Below are 25,127 nucleotides of genomic sequence, written 5' to 3'. Positions count from 1 at the left end.
CACAAGATGTCCGAGATAATGTATGTAATATTCAAAATATATACATATGATAAGACAACCATTCATACGAATTAATTGTGTATCGTTGTGAGGTTCAACAAATTTTACATCTATATGATAGCGATGGACGATTGTTACGGAAATCAATTAAATAATTCGAAATTTTAATCGAAATTATTCGATTTTTATTAAGTGCATTTTTGTGTTCCTATAAAAAAAATGGTTTTTGTTATTTGTATTGTGGATCTATTCATTAATCTAATTGTTTGATTTCTTCAAAAAATAGTCCCACACAAACGATTAAGGTAAGCGATTTAGATTATTAAAACATAAAAAAAAGAAAACATTAAAAACTTAAGAAACTTAGTTTGTAAAGATTGCGAACTTCACCTCGTAACGCTTTCGCGTCTCGCTATCCGTCCGCTCCCGTAATCCACAAAAGCATTTATTTGATTATTTTTTTTCTGGTGACCAATAAATTGACAATCGAATATGCGTTATTAAAATAATTATTGATACGTAAGTTTTTTTTTGCAACAAAAGTCCATCGCCGCTTTTATATATATAATTTTATTGTCTATTTGTAACGAAATGGAACTGAAAACAAAGTCAGAAATTAGTTGCAATGATCATTACGCCCATTGTAAATAAAATATCGATATAACTTAGACTTTTGATCCATTGGGATTTTATATTGATAAAGTATAATATATTTTGTCTCAAAATATGATTTATTCTGGTGATAAAAACACACAATCACCGAATTAATTTGACAGGACATAAATAATCCATTTTCTTTATAACCGTAAATATCAAGTAGTATTACATAGATTTATATTATATTTAAAAATTGTGTTCACATAATCGACACTTAAGTGACTTGAGTGTATTTTTTGCAAACGCATTTTAATGTATACCTCATAACTATTTTAACGTAAGAGGCGGACATATAAAAAATAATTTTACACACAATTGCATAAAAATCCATGACCAACGATACAGGTTTAATTATAAAACTCACTTGCCAAAGCTAATCTACTAACAACATTAATAATAATGCTATTTCATTACACAGATTTAGACAATAAAAAAAAAATTATAACTTTTATATCTACCACCGAAAAAGTCCCAATAGATTAGAATGCTATTTCTAAACTATTTTAAGGATATCCAATTGTAACTTAGATTTAGATTAATATTTAATAAGGTTTTTCTTTATTGGCTATTAATTAATGCTTATATTGATAATATATAAATTGTAATGATTTTGAATTGCAATAACAATACATATATGTGAACTAGTAATAAGTATTTTATAGAAAATTAATTTTATATTATTTCAAGTAATATGTATGTATAAGTGATGTCCTCTTGACCGATTTCGGCTATCTGCGCAGGACATGTTATAGTGCACAAGTGCATGCGCAAACAAAGGTCCACTCTTTATTCTCACTCTCATAATCCGATGGGTCGGCAATCTGACACGACCGGAAAGAGTTCAGGCGCAGGACCAACGGCTTTACGTGCTTTCCGAGGCACGGGAATGACAGACTCCGACTGTCTGACCTGGGATTTGAACCCAAGACCTCAGAATCTACGGCCTTATATCTAGCCACAAGACCAACGAGGCAGTCAAGTCGAGGTATCCTCAAGCATCAATAAAAGGTGTCTGTAATAAGCCCATAAGAGAAATTATATATTGTTTTTCATGAAAACCATGGTAACATGTACAGGGTCCACACCACATCCTCCCCCTTTTTTGTCGTGTGGGAAATCCTCATGGATACCTCCATAAATAATTATTTAAACTGCATACAATTAATAGTTTTTTTTTTTGTTGAAATATCTTACTGCCAGTTCACATTATTTTTGGGTTTTAGATTATTTCTGTAGGCTATTTTATACGATAGATATAAAGTTATGCTCAATAATAAAGACGAATATTTTAAGATCCTATTGTCTTTTTAACAACATTATTAATATTAAAAATATTTAATATAGGTATAATATTTATGCCTCCTAAGATCGTGTTCATTAAAAAACGCTTTACTTATTTGTTCGAATAATTTATAATTTAATATTTTAGATGTTTTTTTTTTTATGCCGAAATTCATATAATTATATTCTCACATGGCAACATAATATTTTTAATGACTTTTATTTAATTGATTAAAAATATATATTTTCAATATACACATACAAATATGTAAACCGTTACTTATGGGAACAATTTTGAGCAATTTTTTTCGGTGATTAGTTATGTTTTTTTTTTTTTGTGTATAAATAAAATATTTCTTCTATGTGAAGTGTGAATTTTAATAAAGATTTTATTTTTAAACGATGTTTTAATTTCTTGATTTGTATTTTTTCATTCATATAGACAAATTTTGAAAAGGTTATATCAAAATATACTTATAAATGGTTCTAAATAATTTCTTGTCTCTAAGGAACGTCCATACAAATTTACATTACGCATAAAGATAAAGTTACTTAAACAATGATTTCCTTTTAACCTAAATCGATTATAGAGCCAAAGGTTAATGATAAATCTTGTAATGATATTTGAATGAATAGTGTTCTCGTAAATTTTAAACAAGAATGACATAGCTAAAATATGTTCTAAATTTAAAAATGAGCGCGAACTTTCTCTTTATTTCATTATTTATTTTAATTTCCGTTAACAATTCACAACAATATGAAGTTGTGCCGTCAGATAATAATCCTAAAAACAATTTTACGGATAAAGATTACGGAAAAGGCAGTTTGGTTTTTGTGTTTGATACTACGGGATCTATGTTTAATGATTTGAGGCAGCTGAGGGAAGGTGCTGAAATGATTTTGAAGACTGCATTAGAAGATAGCAATGTAATCGCTGACTTTGTATTTGTCCCATTCCATGATCCAGGTGTGATATTTTTTTTTAATTAGAATTTAAGTTTTTCATTACAATTTCCTTGTATATACTGTTTGAATGATAATCTCGAATCTGTATAAAGATGGAAGTCATTCTTCTCAACTCAACTTAACGTTTTAATTGTGGGATTATCTTAACGTCCTCTACTAACCGTATATACAAAATTATTGATATAGCTTGACTTATAAAGACTAAAGAGATAACGGAAGATTAATTTTCTAATAAAAAAAAAATGATTATTTGTATTTCCCATACAAACCTTTTTTTACTTATTTTACGCCTTTAGGGTATGTAGGTACCTACATGTATAACTTTCAAAAACGCTTACACAACTGTCTTATTTAAAAACAAAAGCTCATTTTCTGCTCAACATCCTCAGGATTGACGGTGTCGAGGCCATTTGGGCCAAAAGCAGCAAGTCAGTCAAGTGGCTGGATATAAGTTCGAACATGCTAAAGTTCTGGGCTTAAAACCCAGGTTATGCCAATAAAAAGTTATTGGGTTTTTCTATCGAAGAATCTCAGTAACAGCCCGGAGTCTTGAAATTGGAAGTGTGTGAAGGTACGGGAGGGTGCCGGAAAGCACGTAAAGCCGCTGGTTCTGTGCGTGAACATTGTCCGGTCGTGTTGGATTGCCCTCCCATCTGATTTTGAGAGTGAGGGAATAGAAAGTGTACCTGTATTTTCACACACAATCGTGCATTATTATATGTCTGCGCAGTTGGCTAATCTCTCTTTTTTGATTGGTCGCCGTGGATGAAATCGGCTAGGAGGACACCAATATTATATAAGCACTTTAACCCGCTATAAATTAAGTTTATCGACGTGATAAGCGTGATTTTCATGTTTTTGTAAGATATTCATCCTCGTCAAAAAAATGGATTTAATATTTCTTTAGCATTTTGATGAAACTGCGTCTTAACATTAAAATGGTACTTTTTAAATAACTATCCTGAAATAATAACTCAACCGCAATGTACACGGATCGAGTACAATATCTTAAAATAATATTACTCCCACATACGTTTTGCAATTGTAATTTTACTAAAACATTTTTATTATTAATGCCTTTACCTATAACCATTCCGAAATGTAGATTCAGCCGAAAGAAACCGACGCAAAAATTGGGAGAATATAAGTGTACAACAAAAAATAGTTACTGTTTATTTTGTACTAATTAATTACAATTTACAGAATACTATGTAAATACTGACATAAATGAGGTTGACGAGCCGGTTGGCGTGGTTGGTAGATACTTGCCTTTCGCGCCGCAGGTTGTGGGTTCGATTTCCACCCAGGATAGACATTTGGGTGTATAAACATATCTGTTTGTCCTTAGTCTGAGTGTAATTATCTATATAAGTATGTATTTACAAAAGAAAAAGTATATGTAGTATTTCAGTTGTCTGGTTGCCATAATACAAGCTCTGCTTAGTTTGGGATCAGATGGCCTTGTGTGAATAATGTTCCAGGATATTATTAAAATAATATGATACATTTATGAGATGCCTTAAACAGTGTAATAGTCGCAATTTTAAAACCTCTTTACAGCTGTGGGGCCACCGACAGTTACTAAAAATAAGGATATATTCAAATCAGCATTAAACATTGTCCGTGTTTATGGAGGTGGTGATTGTCCCGAGAAATCTTTGACGGGAATACAAATGGCTTTGAAAGTCAGTCGTCCTCGGTCATTTATATACGTCTTCACTGACGCTACAGCCTCAGACCATAAAAAGGTGGGATCGATACTGGACTCCATTCAAAGGAAGCAGAGTCAGGTGAGAATTCGTTTGCAATCAGAGAATTTAAGTGAGCATTACTTCAAGAAATTATTGTAAATAAGTATTATAATAATAATAAGTAATATTTCGTTCTCGTATTCATCTTATATAAAACTGTAGATTTCGAAATTATAAGCTCGGTTCAATAGTTATTATTCTATCAAGGAGTTCGATATAAAAGCCTGAAGTTAGGAAGTTGGTAGTGTTGACAATGCAGGGCTTCGTAAAGTATTTGAAGCCATTTATCCTGATCACTCTCGTCACGTAAGATTGCCGTCTATGACTATGAGAGTATAAGAGTGAGGGAAAAGAGAGAACAACCAAAAAACGAGGTCACTAGAATTGTACTGATTAATCTCAGCTTGCATCAAAAGATATGCCAAACCGCGTAATGATATACGAAGCTGGTATCCGTTGTCTGCGGAGTCGAGTATTTTTTTTAAGTTATCGTTAATTATGTATGTGTACGAAAAACGCGCGATTTGCTTTATTAAATAAACAACAAAGTATACATACAAAGTATTTTAAAATATAAACAATAAGAATATGAAGCGAATATTTACTATTATAATTTCTCAAGATATTAATAACACAATGGGTGTATTTAACAAATATGGCTACTGTGTAAAATATTTGTATTAGAATAATAATTAACAAACAAGAGAAAATTTAAATGGTTAAACGTTCATCGACTTTTATAAAGTTCACAAGAACGTGAGTTGATGTTGGTTGCACGAGAACAACAAGTACAAGTCTACTGATGGTAGAGCTTTGTGCAAGCTCGTCTGTGTAGGTACTACCCATTCATCAGATATTATACCACAAAACTAGCAATACTTGGTATTGTTGTGTTCCGGTTTGAAGGGTAAGTGAGCCAGTGTAATTACAGGCACAAGGGATAACATCTTAGTTCCTAAGATTGGAGGCGCATTGGTGATGTAAGGGATGGTTAACATTTCTTACAATGCCAATATCTATGGCCGTTGGTGTCCACTTACTATCAGGTGGCCCATAGAATAGGAACTATAAATAAAACGAGAAATAAACTTCGCTGTTGATTTTTTTTTTATTTTAGGTGGTGTTCGTATTGACCGGACATTGTAACGATCTAAACAGACCTTCATACAAAGTGTACCAACAAATAGCCGCCGCTAGTTCCGGACAAGTGTTTAATTTAAACAAAACCAGCGTCTATAAGGTACGGTAATTGTTTCTCTGTGATCTTTCGCTCTAGTTATTAACTATCATCTCAAGTTGCCCTGCGGAACTACACATCTATACGTCAATATCCATTTTTTTAAATAATCATTACAGTGTGTTGATTTTTTTAGGTGCTAGAGTTTGTGCGGTCTTCCATAAAAGGGAGAACAGTAAACTTGGGATCAGCTTTCAATCCCGCTGGTTACAATTATACGCAGAAGGTACTTTTTTAAGTACTGTATATAAATTTACTTGATTTTTAGCTTTTGGTAGTTTAATATTTTTGAATGAACATGTGCCATTGCTCATCTTACAAATGTAAAATATTTAATCTTAATTTTACCCATTTATTTCCATTACGGAAGGTACTTACAAATAAATAATTACTTATTTTACCTATATACATAGTCATAATGGTAGTGAAAATAGACTTATTTTATGGTGTAGAGTAGTAGACCATATTTTTATTGATTTTTTATAGATCCCAGTGGACAGATCGGTTGGTGAGGTGACAGTGTCGGTGTCGGGAGCAAAGCCGCAGATCAGAGTCATCAACCCCAGTGGAGAAGAGATAACGGGGCCTCCACAACTCGTCACTACTTTGGATTTGTCAGAGATTATGGTATATTTAGTTCAATCATTTAGTTATTATGAACGATATCATATGTTGCTTTGCTTGATTCTTAACGGAACACCCTTGAAAACCCAAAAGGACAGTATTTAATGATGTATAGATGTAGAATCATGCAGACATTCGTTTTTAATTTCGCGAATTGAATATTGAAAAATTTATAACTTTATGGCAGATAGTGAAAGTCCTTCAACCAGAACCAGGGAACTGGAGTATAACAGTGGGGAGTGAGGAGGAACACTCTGTGAAGGTGGTGGGGTTGTCCAACCTTACTTTCCAGCACGGGTTCTCCGTGATACCAACTAAATCCCTAGAGGAGACGAGCTATCGACCACTACAAGGTTACTTCAAATATACAATTCAATTCAAATCATTTATTAGGTTAAGTCCATCGTTAGGTATTATATTGCACAGTTATATAAATGACATATTTGGCAGCAATCTGACATTTCGACGTGAGAAAACTTGCCTATGATCCCGGGACACACTGTTAAGAACTATCAATTCATAATGAGCTTCACAGCTACATTAGGGTTAACTATAGGCGTACATTGGGCTATAAACGTCTTTAAACGTAGTTTTCTTATATTATTATTCAAAAAGTAGCAGATAATATTAATATTCTCTTTGTTTGTTTTTTGTCTCATAAGCCTGTTTTAATATTAAATGTTTACTATTTTATTAGTTTTCTTCTATGAAAATTTAGAATGAACAAAAATTGTATATAATTTTGTATTCCAGACGCATACAACCACATGATGATATCTCTTAGCGAGTCTAATACATCTCTACGGCTGGAGAATGTTGAACTTCTCGGCTTGGACGGAAAGACCATATTCGAAGTACCGCTAAAGGCCTTGGATAAGAGTGACGGGAGGACATATATAGCGGAGGCCTTTGTGCCACCGAACGAGTTTTTTAATTTAGCTGTTCGTTCTAAGATTCGATTTATTCCGATTCCATAATTCGATAAATGTAGAAATAAAATAACTTTATCGCCTCGTCCATATGTTTTGTCCATACTTTCAATGACACCAACTAACATCTATTTTTTAATAAAAGTAAACTGCTTATTATAGACGTTGATTTGCTTATTACATGCAATGAGTAAGTTTTACTGGTGGTAGGGCTTTGTGCAAGCTCGTCTGAGTAGGTACCACCCACTCATCAGATATTCTACCGCAAAACAGCAATACTTGATATTGTTGTGTTCCGGTTTGAAGGGTGAGTGAGCCAGTGTAATTACAGGCACAAGGGACATAAAATCTTAGTTCCCAAGGTTGGTGGCGCATTGGATATGTAAGTGATGGTTGACATTTCTTACAATGCTAATGTCTAAGAGCGTTGGTGACCACTTACCATCAGGTGGCCCATATGCTCGTCCGCCTTCCTATTCTATAAAAAAAAAAAAAAAAAATAATAATAAATAGTGAAGAAAAATTTGTCCCACGTTGGGCGCCAAAATTATTTTTGATTAATGCATATCTTTCAGATCATTGGTCGTGATGAGTTCGGTCAGGAAGTGCGACGAGTTGGTCCTACAGCTGTTCAAGCAAAACCGCCAGGTATCCTCAAAAAAGCTTGCTACGTTTTTTTTTTTTATTGGACGAATAACGATTTCAATATATAATATACAGTATATTTATAATTGAATGTAATCTGAATAGTTCAATAGTATAATGTGTGGCTCATTCTTTTTGATACTTATAAACGGATGCGATGATTTTGTGAAAAACAGTAAATTGATAATTAAATGTTTTGCAGATGTTCCGGAGTTGATAGTGCCGAAGAGGGTAATATAAAATTAACTTACATTTAAGTATATTTTAAAGTACATTTTCAAACATATTTTACAATATGAACATATTCTGTATCCGATAAAACATAAAATAAATATTTAGAAATACGCTACCAGCCTATTCAGTACACACTTGATCACTAGATCACTACAAGTGATAAGGCTGCCTTTGCATACATATATGTTCTCCTAGCTATTATATGTTACTAAATGTTTGTAAAGTGTGTGCAATAAAGGATTAATAAAGCAATAAATAATACTTGTTGGTAATAATAAATAATCGACTTAATAATTTCCAGTCCGTAATTATGTTTATATAGCATGACTATTCTTAAGCTTTTGTTTTTTTCTTTCTTTTTTTATTTGTACTTATTTTTTTTATCCTTGTGAGTGTGCAATGAGGTTATTTAACAATAACAATAATCAATTATTTTGAACGTCTGAAAAACAAATCGTACATATTTATATGATATGACATAAGATTAGAAGATTGCAATTGAATATATAATAATATGATCGATCGATCTTGCGCAAACGAGTCTACTCTCTAAACTGAAATAAATTGTTGACACTGCGCGAGTACCGTGTAGTGAGCAGTCGCTGCCCGCAGGTAAGGGCGCGCCCACACGAGCGCGTGCGGCTGGCGTGTCTCTCGCGCAGCGCCGCGCCGCAGTCCGCCGCCTGGAGCCGCGCCGCGCCCGTCTCCGCCCTGTGAGCGCGAACATATAATCTAGGAATATTTAACTCTCCATTGTTTTATATGGAGCGTGACATGACAACCTATCCTAAATCTAAAACTTTGATATTTCTAAATTTTTAACTTTTGACGAGCCGGTCGGCGTGGTTGGTGGATGTTTGCCTTTTACGCCGAAGGTTGTGGGTTCGATTCCCACCCAGGACAGACATTTGTGTGCATGAACATGTCTGTTTGTCCTGTGTCTGGGTGTAATTATGTATATAAGTATGTATTTACAAAAATAAAAATAGTATATGTAGTATATTAGTTGTCTGGTTTCCATAGTACAAGCTCTGTACGAGCTTAATTTGGGATCAGATGGCCGTGTGTGAAAAATGTCCCAGGATATTATTATTATTATAACTTAAACATTTTTATGTCTGAACAGACAAAGTGTGACGGCAGAGTATGTTATTGAAGATATGAGTGAAGGAGATGTTGGAGTTTACTACTGTGTAGCCAGAAACGTCGCGGGGCGGAGTAGAGCGAGTACCGTCGTCGATTTGATCGGTGAGACCATTCGGTATTATTAGTTAAAGTAGTACGTATTTAAGTAAAATAGTTTTACGAAATTACAGCCTTTGACTGACTACAATTCTTTGTATTAATTGGCGTAGATAGAATAAAATATGAGTGAATAGGCAAAATTTTACCACTGATGTCATTGAAATCATCAAAGTAATGGTTTTTTATTTCACCCTTAGTTGATCCACCCCAAGTAAACATCTCAACGGTGAATGCATCATTGTCTGAACACGAAGACTTAACAATCACCTGCGACGTGTTCAGTGAAGCTCTGCTACAACGCACGCAGATTATTTTCAACGGCACGTTGCAGAGTTATGGTAAGTTTCATGCAGCAACTGGTCGAAAGTTAGCCAACCGACGGCTTTTACTAATAGAATATTTCTTAATGATCAATTCGTTGGTTTAGTGATAGCTTGTAAATTTGCAGGTCTTAAGGTCCGTTTCCAAAAATAGTGATATTTGTCAATATTTTTCCAAGTCTGGAGGGACAAAGTTGGTAATGCTTACAATCCCATGCCTCACTAAGCACGTAAAGTCGTTATTCCTGCGCTTGATATTTTTTGTGATGGGTTTTCCATCCCATCAGATTTACGAGTTCACTTGCATTTGCGCATACACTTTTGAACTATAACATGTTCAGCGCAGTGCCTAGTCTCGCTAAAAATCATCATGTATTCATATTATTTTATATATGTTATGGACTCGTTGATATTTGTAGCCATTAATAACATTAGTGTCAGATTGAAAGCCGTTCTTCGCTTTCTAGTGGTTGATGTCAAATTAGAGCCTACCTTGGACGGTTACTACACGTTTAACAAAACGATACGGAATTTAAGTGAAAGAGACAGCGGTATGTTTACGTGCGTTGCTGTTAATAGAGGTGAGTTCTTTGAAATTACTTTTAATATATATATTTTTATAAAATTACAAGTGTTTTTGTGTATTTCTGACAATTTTTACGAATAGTTTTATTTATAATAATCATATGAAAAAAACTTGAACACAATCTTCGCACGTAAAAACTTAGTAAAAACTTTGATATAAAAGCGAATATTTTTATTATATTATATATTAAAATGTATATAAAATTCAAACATAGTAATAAATATTTAATATAATAAACATAAAAAAAATAATATTTTGTTGATATTAGATTAGGGAAAATTATTTAAATAACGTCACGTCAATCACAAAGACATTTTTTTTTCTTTTCGCAGCTGGCTACACAAATGACTCAACGAATATAACCATACAGTTAGATCCCATAGCACAAATCTTAGGTCCTCACATGATCACTAAAAGTGCACACTCGGACGTACAATTTGTCTGTCACGTGGAGAATGCCTTACAAGTTCAGTGGTCGTATAATAATAACACCGTAAAAAAGTACGATGTTAACGGTAGTTACAATGCAGTGCTGGATATTAAAAATGTCACAGACGACGGTGTCTGGACTTGTGTGGCTCTACGCGATTCCTTGAAGGGTATGTTTTTTATTCTTATTTCTTTATATCTACTGTTTTAAACCAATCTCATTTTATTCAGGTTGACCGTTATAAACCTTAACTTTATTGTGATAAGGATAGATTTGATCTCTCCTCGTGACCTGCCTATAAATCTTGCCATTTTTAGACAGTCAGTTATTATCGATGGATGTTTAATTTATTCCTTGTAAAAATACATTTTAGTTGACTTGAAAATTATCAATCAAATTATAATCTGCAATAAATTTCTAAATAAATTTCAGGATCTGATACGATCTCACTCACAGTTCTTATAAAACCTGAAGTGACTATTGAAGGATCGAAAAACATAACAATTTTAAATGGAACCACTTTCCAAATATTTTGCACTGTGGTAGCAAAGCCTGCACCGCGTATTGTGTGGCACATGGAGACTGAGAGATTTTTGCCTAACGTTGTAAGTTACTGTTCCAAAAAAAAGTTACATCAATACGGAAAACTGAATCCCGTTTACTTGCTGAGCTCCCCCTGTTTATGAAGGTTTGGAGTTTTTACCAACACGTTATTTTAATAGGGCAGTTTTGTTATCCGTCACATGCAGGTATCTTCTTGATGATTTTATTCACCGCCCAAGTTGAGATGAACAAAAACATACATACATAACTACATGAAAATTCAGTGGTCCGCTAGGCCGCGATAATGTTATATATACAGTATTATGACTCGGCCCTGTACTTCAAATAATTATCTAAGCTGCGCGGTACGTAAAAACGCGATAGGCCTACAGTATTTTAATTTCATCTACCTACCGAGTTTCTTTCTGGTTTGGTGTTAAATATTATATTTTTTATTTATAAACATGAAATTTGTTCGAACGAAATAGGAAGTTTTTTTAATAGTAATCCATCAAAATTAATACAAAATTACCATTAGAAAATTAATTTAAGTTCAAATATTTACAAATCACACACTTACGTCACCATCGTTCGTCACTGCGGCGCATTCGAGACTGTTGTGTACCGAGTGTGTACCGAACTCGAGGCGCGTGTGTATGACTCGTGTTCCGACCGTTTGTAAGTGATAGAATACTGTTTTTATAATATTACCATGGCTAGGCCATATGAGCTGACATCCACGGGTAAGCTTTGTTGTATTATTGTTACTATTATTCTTTTGCCTTGCTTCTTTAACAACACACTTTTTACGTATTAATTGTCACTTTACAAAGATATTAGGATGATATCATAGACTATAAATTTAGTACTTTTAAATGATTTGATATATATATATATATAATTAACAATATATATATATATATATATATATATATATATATATATATATATAATTAACAATATAATTAACAATATATATATATATATATATTGTTAATTAGGTAACGAACCCTGAGCCGAAGGTATATAAAAGTGTCCTCACACTAGACAGTCAGAGAGAACAAATAAATGGGACATATTTCTGTTTCGGAGAAAACTCAGAAGGTATCAATCAAGACAGTGTTGCTATCAACGTGAGGAGACAAATGACACTTCTCAACGGTTTTACAGGTACTTAAAAATATTCATATTATTTCATATTGATATTTTTAATCGTTTTACATAAAGTTACTTAAATTACTTCATAAGTTAATCGTAATATACATTAGAAATATCAGGTCATTTGTTTTGTTGTTGTTGTTGTACGTGTAATCATTGTAGTATTGAGTTTTTTTTTGGTAACTCTACCGATTCCAATTTTAAGATAGACAAAAAATATTAATAACATTTAAAAAAAAACTTTTTATTAGTTCGCTGATTCGAATAATCTGACGTTTGAAATAATTATTTAGATACATCAGTAGAAATGTACTCACAAATCAACTTTACCTGCGACATCGATGCCTACCCTACCCCCCACATCACGTGGTATCACAACAACACTCGTATCAACACTAACGACAGGATAAGTATATCTGATAACAACACTGTTGTGAGCATACATAAAGTAGACTTTGATGAGTTGGGACGATATGTTTGTGAAGCGGAAAACGGCTTTGAAAACATGTCGGTCGTTGGGACCTTGGGAGTGCATGGATTGGGTAAGTTTATTTAATTTAAGCAATTTATTGAAAGGTTTAAATATATTTTCCGTAAGAAATATTATAACGGTATCTATGTGGATAAGTCTCACGGTTAATTTAAGGCTTTTTAAATCATATTTATTGTTACATTTTTACCAATAAATTCAAAATACAATAATTTAATGTGTGGCGTCCACCACATGTGCATCCCACTAACATACATACTTACACACATATTATAAACATACTTAAACACACATCCAAACAGACATACTACACAACACATTCCAACTCAACATAGAATATTGGATTGACGACACAACGGACGATCGAACGTACACAGTGGACAACCGCATTGCTTATCTCCGTCGTGACGTCGTCCTTTGTTCTATGTTGAGGCCCCGCCTACCGGTGCAAGCGCATTGGAGCGACGGATCTTTTATATTGGCTACGAATGATCCTACCAACGTTTACGACTTACGCATTATTCATTATTCTACCACCGTCATAACCGTTACTTGCGCTTAAAAATAATTCGCTTTGTGTTTAAGTATTGTGCTCGTGTTTATGTGTACATATGTGATCTTCTATGCCTGCATAACGTTATTTCTTCTGTGTGCATATATTGTGTGTATAACGTGTATATAATATACACGTTTATGGACCATCCGCGTGAGTTTCATTTCTTATTATAATATTCTCACAGACCCTAACACACGCATCACTTACCCATAAATGAAACTTACCTCATTTTAAATTAAACGCATGTTGCATTGTTATAATTATTACTCGCTCTCGGCGGCTTCTCTAGGAATAATTTACGTATTATTCCTTCTATATATCGATTATTATGTGAAATTATATATTTTAGCAAAACCTCTCGTATCAAAAGAACCGACTATGATCGTAACGCAGCAAAGCAAAGTGGCAACACTCACATGTAGGTAAGTTTTGCTGTTTTAATATTTTATCACAATCTTTTATATTTTTTTTTTTTTTTTTTTTATAGAATAGGAAGGCGGACGAGCATATGGACCACCTGATGGTAAGTGGTCACCAACGCTCTTAGACATTAGCATTGTAAGAAATGTCAACCATCGCTTACATATCCAATGCGCCACCAACCTTGGGAACTAAGATTTTATGTCCCTTGTGCCTGTAATTACACTGGCTCATTTGTTTTTCATCATCCGAGTATAAAAAACATAACGAAGCTCCCATTTGTAGCTTACATTGTAACGTCTCGTGGAATCCCCGCATATCACTGGAAGGCAAGGTTGGGCAAATGGGTCACCTGATGGTAATGGTCGCCCATAGACATTGGCGCTGTAAGAAATATTTACCTTTCCTTGCATCGTCAATGCGCCACCAACCTAGACAAGTAAGATGCTATGTCCCTTGTGCCTGTAGTTACACTGGTTCACTTTTTTCCGGAACACAACAACACTAATGTATATATAATTTCCATTTATAGCTGTTATTACAGAGTAAATAAATTGTAATTGTCGTTATTCAATACGTTCCCTCCACAGAATTGTTAAGGGTAATCCTGAACCGCGAATAACTTGGCAGTATAATAATAACTCTGATTTCTCTTCCTTACCTGATGGTGTATCCATAAAGAATCACAAACTTATAATAGCAGAAGTAAAAAAATATCACTCTGGAAAGTATCGCTGTATTGCGGAGAATATAATGGGAAGTGATGTTTACGATGTGGAATTGATAGTACAGTGTAAGTTGACTTTAATTCTATGAAAGAAGAATAGCAATGAAATTAATAAAATAAAATAAATTATCTGCACCGCAGAGCCTAACACACGAATCATATCAATAACAGCCTGTGAATGTCACACTGCTGGTGTTAGGCCTCCTCTCCCTTTTTGAAGAGAAGGTTTTGGAGCTTATTCCACCACGCTGCTCCAATGCGGAATGGTGGAATTCACATGTGGCTGAATTTCAGTGAAATTAGACACATGCAGGTTTCCTCACGATGTTTTCCTTCACCGTCAAGCACGAGATGAATTATAATCACAAATTAAGCACATACAAATTCAGTGGTGCCTGCCCGAGTTTGAACCCATGATCATCGGTTAAGATTCACGCGATGACCGATGACCACTGGGCCATTTCGGAATCCTATCAGTTCGTAGGAATTTTATCTACCGAGTTGATGGGTAAGTTTAAAAATAAAAGTGGGTTATAGAATAGGACCCTGTGGGACTCTTTTGATCTCACTATTTTTTGTATGACTATAACCAATATTTACATTTAAACACCTATAATATAATTAATTATATATAATATTGATAATTTTACATATTAATAATTGACAAGAAAGTTGGTTAAAAATTTTTAAAGTTCATAATTGAAATGGTGTAAGGCATCATACGCAACTTTTTTAAATCCGCAACATTTGTCTTTTGGTGATTTGTTCATTTTCTCAGGCTATATAGCATGCCATTAGGATTATAAATTTTGAGTCTCTTATAGGCCTTAAAATTAAAATTTCTTAGTAATGCTTATTGTGGAGCTTTAATTTAAACATTATAATATAAATATTATGTTGATAAATATATTACAAAGTCTGTGCATTTCATTTATAACAACAAATTATTACAGACCCACCAGAATTCAATGTGTCTCAAGAAAATCACTTGGAAGGTCCCATAGAAGTGAAGTCCGGTGTTGAAGTACAGCTGAGGTGCAACGTGTCTGGAGTTCCACCGCCAATCGTAACTTGGACAAAAGATGAATTACCCGTTACATATTCTAGTAATGTGTGCGTAGTATGTTTTTTATTTACACTATTATATAAATAATTACTACTTCTTCAGAAAGTAATATGTATTTTACAACAATGTATTTTACATTACTAATTGTAATTACATAGGATATATCAAACAACTTCTGGTTATATAAATATTTCACTTGTATATAAAATTTATTGTATATTTACCAGGAAATTTGTCATTACATTTCAGAAATATTGATTTTAAAATTGGTGAAATAAAAAAGTATAGTTGTAAAATGAAGTATTTGTTAAATTATCTTTTAAGAAATTATATTAGGTCCTTACATATGAAATTAGCGTTTTGTCGTACTGACCACTTTGATCTGAAATATCTCCTCTTTGGTTAAGAATTCCAAATTCAAATTTATAAATTCATTTAGCTGGTACATTTGAGTTTTATTTATTTTTGGGAGAAAAGTGGATACTGTACGATAATCGGAAGCGCTCGTCGCAATGGCTGAACCCTGGAGACCCAGCCAAATCCTGACCTAAACGAAAATTGACTTAGAAAAAAGTTACTTGTGAGGGTTTGGTGGACTAGCGCCGGTGTCGTTCACTACAGCTTTCTAAAATCTGACCAAACGATTACGGCAGATATCTATTGTCAGCAACATCAAACCATGAAGGCAGAACTAGCTGGTAAATAACCGAGATTGTTGACTGCTGCTTCACGATAACGCAAGACCACACACTGCAAAACAAACAACCACTAAGTCAGATGAGCTACAATTGGAATTTCTGCGACATCCATCTTACTCCCAGAACCTTGCTCCAACAGATTACCATTTTTTCCGGAGTTTTGAACACTTCTTAGAAGGAAAAAAATTCAACTCCGATGGCAGTTCAAACCGCCTTCAAAGAGTTTGTTGATTCTCGCCCCCATGGTTTTTTTTTTAGTAAAGGGATCAATGAACTACCTATGAGATGGCAAAAGTGCATAGATAACAACGGTGCATACTTTAATTAATTAAATATATTTTAGTAAAAAAACTTTATATTCCTCCCGTACAAAGGGGCAATTTCATATGTAAGGACCTAATATTATGTTTGCAGAATGTATTGTTAGCAAATTGAACAGGTTTTGAAAAGTTTTGCAAAATTATTATATTATTTATTAATGATTAGTGAACCGTTCAAGAGAATATCCCATACGTTTTGTATACAAAACTTCGTTTAAGTAACATATAACTGTATAAATGTAAGCTCAAGCTACTGATATTTTTCTATAACAGCTTAGTTTGTAAGGCTATTATAAAACTATAAATAAAAGCGGACTTGGAATAGACCCTTGATGAACACCTACATACAGTTTAAAACAGCTACTTTCTCGGAAAGTACATTTTTTGGTAGATTTATTATTAATACTGAATTTTGCTTATTAGTTATAAATATTTTATATAATATATTCCAGATATTTGAATGACGACAGTGTTCTAGTGATAGCGAACGCGACAACGTATGACTCCGGCGTGTTCAGATGTAACGCTAGCAGCGGTTTGGGCTTCGTCACCAAGGACTTTAATATCACTGTTTATAGTAAGTTTCATTTATTTCTACTTCTGAGCTTGGAAATGTTTTAGTCTAATTTTTATATTTTAAATTTGGATTACATGTTTTCTTTATTTCAATTTTGTTTTTTTTTTATTAAATAGATGGTATTTTATGAGTTTTGGAAAAACTTTTTCACATCGACTGTTTTCATATTAATTGTTAGTTTTTCAAAGATATATAACTTAATATCTTTTTTACTATCGTTACTGTTTATTGAGCAACATATTCTAGTTTCTACTTAGTAATATATTCAACTGTATACCGAAAACCAACGAATATCTCCCTTGGCCACTCTCCTATTCCGTTTCGGTCGAGTATACCGGATACCGGTTATCAGTACACTGTATACGGTTTCAAGCAAGGTCGAGGTCCGAGGTTGAAAATTCCACCGTTTCCGACCGTCTTCCTCGTAATACAGTTGAACGAGGTGATAGTTAATATATAGCTAAAGGGCCGTCGGGTACACGGCCCGCACGTCACGACGCCGCATGTAGTGCCCCCAGAGATCGCGGCGCCCGCGGAGACGGCGCTGGCGGTGCGCGAGGGCGCGCTGGTGGAGCTGCGCTGCGCCGCGCGCGGGGCGCCGCCGCCCGCCGTGCGCTGGCGCCGCGCGCCGCGCCCGCTCGCCGCGCGACACGCGCGCGCCGGCGCGCTGCGGTCGGTGTCTCCGAATCTAGCCCCTATATTAATCACAGGGAAAACCCTAATTAAAACAAATTGAGTCGAGATGGCCTAGCGGTTAGAACGCGTGAATCTTAACCGATGATCGTGGGTTCAAACCCGGGCAAGCACCACTGAATTTTCATGTGCTTAATTCGTGTTTATAATTCATCTCGTGCTTGACGGTGAAGGAAAACATCGTGAGGAAACCTGCATGTGTCTAATTTCATTGAAATTTTGCCACATTGTATTCTACCAACCCGCATTGGAGCGGCGTGGTGGAATGAGTTCCAAAACTTCTCCTCAAAAAGGGAGAGGAGGCCTTAGCCCAGCGGTGGGACATTAACAGGCTGTTACTGTAAAGCAATCTTTGAATATTTTTAAATAGAGTTGCGTTAGTATATAAACAATTGTCACAATTTTAATCATTTGCTGATCTTTGACGACATATACTTAATACGTAGACTGTTGCTCGACGATAAATTTCTGGCTCCAAGTTCAGAATATTCTCCTACACTAATAAAACCACAAATAGTTAACGAGCACGACAATCCATAAACTACTGAAAACGTAGCAGATTTCATTTCCTATTGGATTTGTTTTAGTTCCGAGAAAAATTAAAACCCGACAGATACCTTTAGTCAAATTAAAAACATTTAACGACAAAACGTTACATGTTGCTTTAATGTATTATATTTTTTATATATAAAAATTAAATTCGCAGATTCGTAGCAAACGTAACTGACTTCGGCGAATACACGTGTCTCGCGAGCAATCAGTACGGAACCGCCTCCCTCAACTACACGGTGTATGTTTGGGGTAAATATAATAATAATATCCTGGGACATTTTTCACACACGGCCATCTGATTCCAAATTAAGCTTGTACAGAGCTTGTACTATGGAAACCAGACAACTGATATACTACATATACTACTTTTCTTTTAGTAAATACATACTTATATAGATAATTACACCCAGACTCAGGACAAACAGACATGTTCATGCACACAAATGTCTGTCCTGGGTGGGAATCGAACCTACAACCTTCGGCGTGAAAGGCAAGTATCTACCAACCACGCCAACCGGCTCGTCAAAAATATTGATAGTTGACTTGTAAAAAACATGACTTTAGTAATCGTAACTAATATTATAAATGCGAAAGTTAATTTGTTTTTTTTTGTTACGCTCTTATGTCTTAACTATTCAACATACATATATGTAATATTTCTTAATCATCAATATATCACTGGTGGTAGGGCTTTGTGCAAGCTCGTCTGGGTAGGTACCACCCACTCATCAGATATTCTACCGCAAAACAGCAATACTTGATATTGTTGTGTTCCGGTTTGAAGGGTGAGTGAGCCAGTGTAATTACAGGCACAAGGGACATAAAATCTTAGTTCCCAAGGTTGAAAAAAAAAAAAAATGGTTAGGTTTACCCTCACGTGCAGGCAAATGCCATGGACGGGTAACTAGTTTTATAATAATCTGCGAGTTTTTTTTCTTCATTCCATGATATTCTAGAAAATAAAAATTGAAGTAGCTATTAAGTTTAGTATTTAAGGTGTGTATTAAAAATAACAATGATTGTTGTTCATTAGTTCCACCACATATAGAACCGCCACTGGACGTATTCAAAGAGGCTCAAATCGGATCAGACTTGCATTTAGAGTGTGACGCAGTCGGGTTTCCGCTACCAGTGGTCACGTGGGAGTTTCAAGAAGAGATATTAATTGACAATACGACGGATACAAGGTACCTTATATTCAGTTCATCCTAAGAGAAGTTGACCGAAATGGCCTAGGGGTTAGATCGCGTGAATCTTAACCGATGATCGTGGGTTCAAAACCGGGCAAGCACCACTGAATTTTCATGTGCTTAATTTGTGATTATAATTCATCTCGTGCTTGACGGTGAAGGAAAACATCGTGAAGAAACCTTTCATGTGTCTAATTTCATTGAAATTATGTCACATGTGTATTCTACCAACCCGCATTGGAGCAGCGTGGTGGAATAAGCTCTGAACCTTCTCCTCAAAAAGGAAGAGGAGGCCTTAGCCCAGCAGTTGGACACTAAGAGGCTGTCACTGTACTAAGAGAATTAGACTATGTAAGGTTATCTTATGTATGCCGAGATGTTCCAGAGGTAATATTTCTATGAGACTGAAAGGCTATCGAAATTCCATAACTATGTAGAGACGTACTCCGGCTTGAAGGGTGAGTGAGACAGTGCTACTGCTACTACACGGCACGAGGGACATATCATCTGAATTCCCAAGGTTGATGCCGCATTTACGATGTAAGGAACGATACGATTTCCCTTATCGGTAATGTCTGTGGGTGATGGTGACCACTTATCTGGTTGCTTATTTGTCTGTCCGCTTACAAATTTTAAAAATTCTAGCTTAGATTAGTTTTTATAGCTTTGAATTGATTGTCTTGTTCAGTGTTAAATTATTTATTTCGCTTCAGGCTCAATGACGCCTGATCCGCGACCGTGTTTATATTATAATATTGATAACCTAATATTTTCAGTAATTTAGTTCAAATTAAGCCTGGGGAAAATTAGTGCATTAGTACACATGTCTATATATTATATAAATCATTTTACGTTTTAGTTTTGATGAATCTGGAAACTTTTATTTGAAGAATGTCAGCTTGGAACACGAAGGCCTGTACGTTTGCATTGTTGAAAATGTAGCCGGAATTGCTAAGAAGAACTATTTCATCACTGTCATTGGTATGAAGTATTAAATATTTTTGTCACTTGTACAGTCAACATGTGGAATAATTTATTTACTCCAAAAAAATTGTTGCAATTGAATTGCCTACTAAAATAACGTTGATGCCAACTAAAATTACAATTACACTTACAGAGAAGCCAAAAATCCTTGTCGATAATTATACGGGGCCCTACGTTGCTTCAGTCTTAGACGTTGCCTTGACCATCTCGTGTCGCGCTGCAGGGAAACCTCGACCCTATGTCGCTTGGATTAAGGACGGATATTATCTTGACAAAGGTGAGATGAACATTTGTATATCATGAGTATTAAATGTTTCACTGTTTTCTTGTCTTTAGGGACTCATCATCATCATCTAGATAGAAACTCATTATGTTCTACCACAGATCATATAATATTATTCATTTATTGTCATGTTATAAGATACTTTTTATGATATATTTATATTTTACATCATTTAAAGTATATATTAAAACAATTATTGCTAAAATAGTACCCTAGAAAACGTAATACAAATGAATGTTTCCATATATATAGCCCATTCCAACCACAAGAGGATTTAAATGTCTGCGAAGTTGTAGTCGAAAATTTGGAAGTTAAATTAAAGTGGTTATAACTATTTAACTGGAATAGTGTTGTATTTTAATTAAACGTAAATTAGTCAAGAACTGTTTGTAGTGTATCAATCAACAGCCAATCAGTGTCCACTGCTGAACATAGGCCTCTCTAAGGTGCGCCAAAGCTCCCTGTCTTCCGCCTTCCGCATCCAGTTGGTGCCCGCCACCTTCTTAAGGTCGTCGGTCCACCTGGCTGGAGGGCGCCCTACGCTGCGCTTGCCGATTCGCGGTCTCCACTCTAGGACTCGTCTGCTCCAACGGCCATCGGTCCTACGACATACGTGACCAGCCCACTGCCACTTCAGCCTGCTAATTTTGCAAGCTATGTCGGTGACTCCGGTTCTTTTCCGGATAATCTCATTTCTGATCTTATCCTTCAAAGATACTCCGAGCATATCTCGCTCCATAGCACGCTGAGCGACTTTGAATTTGTGGACTAGTCCCGCAGTTAGTGTCCACGTTTCGGCACCGTATGTCATGGCAGGTAAGACGCATTGGTTGAAGACTTTCGTCTTCAAATATTGCGGTATAGACGACTTGAGGACTTGAAGAAGGTTGCCAATGCCAATGCTGCCCATCCCTAGCGAATTCTTCGATCGGCTTCCTTCTCGAAGTTGTTCCTACCGACTTGTATTATCTGTCCTAGGTAGGTATATTCACTAACAACTTCGAGAGGTTTCCCCTCGACGTTTATCGGTCCCGGCACGACATGCCTATTGAACATGACCTTGGTCTTGTCCAAGTTCATACCGAGACCGACACACCGGGAAGACTCGCCTAGGTTACGCAGCATTTCGGTGAGTTGTTCCAGCGACTCTGCTATGATGACGATATCATCGGCAAATCGAAGGTGTGAGATGTACTCGCCGTTTACATTGATTCCATACCCAGTCCAATCCAGCATCTTGAAAACGTCTTCCAACGCGTTGGTGAATTACATCTCCCAGTCTCACCCCTCTGCGCAGTTGGATCGCCTTCGTCTTACAGTCCTGGATGTGGACAGTCATTGTAGCGGCGTTGTACAGACATCTCAGTACCTCGATATATCTCCAGTCGATATGACATCTCTGCAATGAGTCGAGCACTAACCAGTTTTCGATGGAGTCGAAGGCTTTCTCGTAGTCCACAAATGCCACACACAGCGGCTGATTGTACTCTTCGGTCTTCTGCACAATCTGCAGAACAGTATGGATGTGGTCCACGGTGCTGTAGCCTGATCGAAAGCCGGCTTGCTCTTTGGGCTGGAACTCGTCAAGTCGTCTGGCGAGACGGTTCGTGACGACTCTTGAGAACAGCTTATACACGTGACTCAGGAGGGAGATTGGTCAATAGTTTTTCAAGAGGGTTTTATCACCTTTCTTAAAAACCGTACCACCTCACTCCCGCTCCACGTTTCCGGGGTCTTGCCATGTTGTATGACGGAATTAAAGAGGCTTGCTAGCTCTTTCAGGACCGGAGTCCCGCCTGCCTTAAGCAACTCTGTTGTGATTCCGTCATCTCCCGGAGCTTTGTTGTTTGTAAGCTGTTCTAGAGCCGCCCTAATCTCACCTTGGTCAACGACCGGGAGCTCCTCGGAGTAATGGCGCGTCAAAGGGGCGCGCTGGTCATCAATACTGATTCCCACGGGTTTATCCGATCTTGAAGAGAACAACTGCCCATAAAGCCTCTCTAATTCTCCGACAATCTCAGGCCTAGAGGTAACGACCCCACCATTTTCAGTTTTAAGTTTTGTCAGACGCGGCCTCCCAAACTTGCGAGCGAACACTTTCGATCCCCGATTTTGCTTAATCGCAGCCTTGATGGCACGGGTATTGGAGCGTCGGAGATCGCGTCGCGTCAGCGTTTTTATTGTTCGGGTTAAGGCCTTATCTGACATAAACGATGGTAGTTCTCGTCGTTTTTTCATGAGCTCGAGTGTCTAAGCAGAGAGTTTTGGTGCGTTGTCTCTTCTCTGTGTCGGAAAACACTTGCGGGATGTGTTTTGCAGTATTTTGATCAGCGTGTCGGTTTTCTCATCAATGCTGCTTACGGTTTCCAACGCGGTGAATTGATTTTGAAGTTCCATTTGGAACTTTTCCGAGCCTTGAGCAGCTTGTAGCATGGTAGGTCGGGGAGAAGACCTCATCATTCTCGATCTTTCGGCTTTGAAGTCGATATTTAGAGTGCCTCGAACCAAGCGGTGATCACTTCCGGTATAAAACCTGTTGATCACTGAAACATCTCTAAATATGTGCCTTTTATTCGAAATTATAAAGTCTAACTCGTTCCTTGTCACGTTATCGGGGCTTCGCCAGGTCCACCTCCTCTGAGGCTTCTTTTGAAAGAAAGAATTCATCAAAAAGTGCCCCTGCGCTTCGAGAAAGTTTACCAGCATTTGCCCCCTGTGATTTCTGCAGCCCAAGCCGTAAGGTCCGACTTTCGATTCACCGCTATCTTGTACTCCCACTTTAGCATTAAAGTCTCCCATAACAACATTTTAGTGGGCCTTCGAGGTGTCGTTGAGGGCCTTTGCGATGTCCTCGTACATCGCTTCGACCACCTTCGATCATCAGAGTATGTTGAAGTTGGCGCATATACCTGTACGACCTTCAGGGAGTACCTGTCGGAAAGTTTTAGGACAAGGTACGCTACCCGGTTCGACACACTACTGATTTCCACAATGCTGCTAATGAGATCCTTTTTGACTAGAAAACCGACACACCCTGGGAGAGGTTATCACCTTCGCGGAAGTAGAGTAAGTTACCGGACTCTAGAGTTATCGTGTCCTCCCCCTGTCTTCGAACTTCAGATAACCCCAGTATATGTCAGTTTATATGACTTAACTCTACTTCTAATTCGGCGAGGTGATGGTCCAGCCTCATCGATCGTCCATTGTACGTTGTCATGTGAAGTCGTTTTATATGGTAGCCTGTCGGGCCTAGCGGGCTTGCGGTAACTGGGGGCCTTTTTTTTGGGCGCATCTGCCATTAAGGAGGGTTTACTCATACTCGCCGCGCTGGGCAGGCGTGTTGGCGAGCGCAGTAGGGGGGTAAAATGTTTATGGGGGGGGGACGCTGTTGCTCATCCCCCCTTTTCCCCGTCCCTCAGTCGCCTCTTACGACACCCACGGGATGACCGGCTTAGGCCGGTACTCCACTATACACGATATAATAAAGTAAAACTATCAGCAAATCGCATGAAATATGTAAATCTAAAGTTTGTTTATTTTTACTTCTTTTTCGAAAAATAATGGAAATGGAATAGGGTATAGAAATAATAATAAATGTAATGGAATAAATACTAACTAAGCGAAGAGAGCGTTTATAAAAGTCAACTTGAAATTGATTTTTATAATTTACCAGGTAACTAATTTTCGTTCCAATTATTATATCAGATAGCAGATACGATATAGACGTCGACGGCACACTCACCATCAAAAGTCCCTCTGAAGACCTTAGCGGGATGTATACGTGCGTGGCGACTAACAGTGCAGGAAACGATACTAAAGATGTGACCGTTGAAATATATTGTGAGTTATTTGAGGTTATATCACTAGATGAGAGTAAATAGTTCGACTATTTATTTAATCGATATTTTCATGTAATAATAATAATGTCCTCCAGACCGATTTCGGCCACGGCGGCCAATCTCAAG

At 36.4% G+C, this 25,127-nt stretch overlaps 1 protein-coding gene across 6 annotated transcripts in view; it reads left to right on the top strand.

The window, feature by feature from the left end:
- The first annotated feature begins 2,598 nt into the window (after window positions 1–2,598).
- The window catches only part of LOC126776725 (hemicentin-1-like), a 36,429-nt gene continuing 13,900 nt past the window's right edge, over window positions 2,599–25,127 (top strand). For all 6 annotated transcript variants that reach the window (XR_007669972.1, XR_007669974.1, XR_007669976.1 and 3 more), the window contains exons 1-27: window positions 2,599–2,905; window positions 4,465–4,694; window positions 5,773–5,895; window positions 6,029–6,118; window positions 6,379–6,519; window positions 6,704–6,869; window positions 7,270–7,457; window positions 8,021–8,093; window positions 8,293–8,321; window positions 8,937–9,037; window positions 9,451–9,572; window positions 9,767–9,907; window positions 10,357–10,470; window positions 10,808–11,074; window positions 11,338–11,510; window positions 12,450–12,618; window positions 12,900–13,148; window positions 14,002–14,074; window positions 14,663–14,865; window positions 15,753–15,912; window positions 17,336–17,460; window positions 17,970–18,132; window positions 18,860–18,954; window positions 19,739–19,892; window positions 20,755–20,876; window positions 21,013–21,156; window positions 24,868–25,002. Coding sequence is in view for 1 of the 6 variants with exons in the window: in XM_050499419.1 (XP_050355376.1) it covers window positions 2,632–2,905; window positions 4,465–4,694; window positions 5,773–5,895; window positions 6,029–6,118; window positions 6,379–6,519; window positions 6,704–6,869; window positions 7,270–7,457; window positions 8,021–8,093; window positions 8,293–8,321; window positions 8,937–9,037; window positions 9,451–9,572; window positions 9,767–9,907; window positions 10,357–10,470; window positions 10,808–11,074; window positions 11,338–11,510; window positions 12,450–12,618; window positions 12,900–13,148; window positions 14,002–14,074; window positions 14,663–14,865; window positions 15,753–15,912; window positions 17,336–17,460; window positions 17,970–18,132; window positions 18,860–18,954; window positions 19,739–19,892; window positions 20,755–20,876; window positions 21,013–21,156; window positions 24,868–25,002 (4,024 nt within the window). In the remaining 5 variants the exon portion in view is untranslated. The remainder of the gene's footprint in view (window positions 2,906–4,464; window positions 4,695–5,772; window positions 5,896–6,028; window positions 6,119–6,378; window positions 6,520–6,703; window positions 6,870–7,269; window positions 7,458–8,020; window positions 8,094–8,292; window positions 8,322–8,936; window positions 9,038–9,450; window positions 9,573–9,766; window positions 9,908–10,356; window positions 10,471–10,807; window positions 11,075–11,337; window positions 11,511–12,449; window positions 12,619–12,899; window positions 13,149–14,001; window positions 14,075–14,662; window positions 14,866–15,752; window positions 15,913–17,335; window positions 17,461–17,969; window positions 18,133–18,859; window positions 18,955–19,738; window positions 19,893–20,754; window positions 20,877–21,012; window positions 21,157–24,867; window positions 25,003–25,127) is intronic.

The sequence above is a fragment of the Nymphalis io genome, chromosome 21, assembly GCF_905147045.1.
Source record: "Nymphalis io chromosome 21, ilAglIoxx1.1, whole genome shotgun sequence".
Lineage (NCBI taxonomy): Eukaryota > Metazoa > Arthropoda > Insecta > Lepidoptera > Nymphalidae > Nymphalis > Nymphalis io.
Note: the sequence above shows the minus strand (reverse complement) of the source record. Positions and strands in the feature narration are given on the sequence as shown.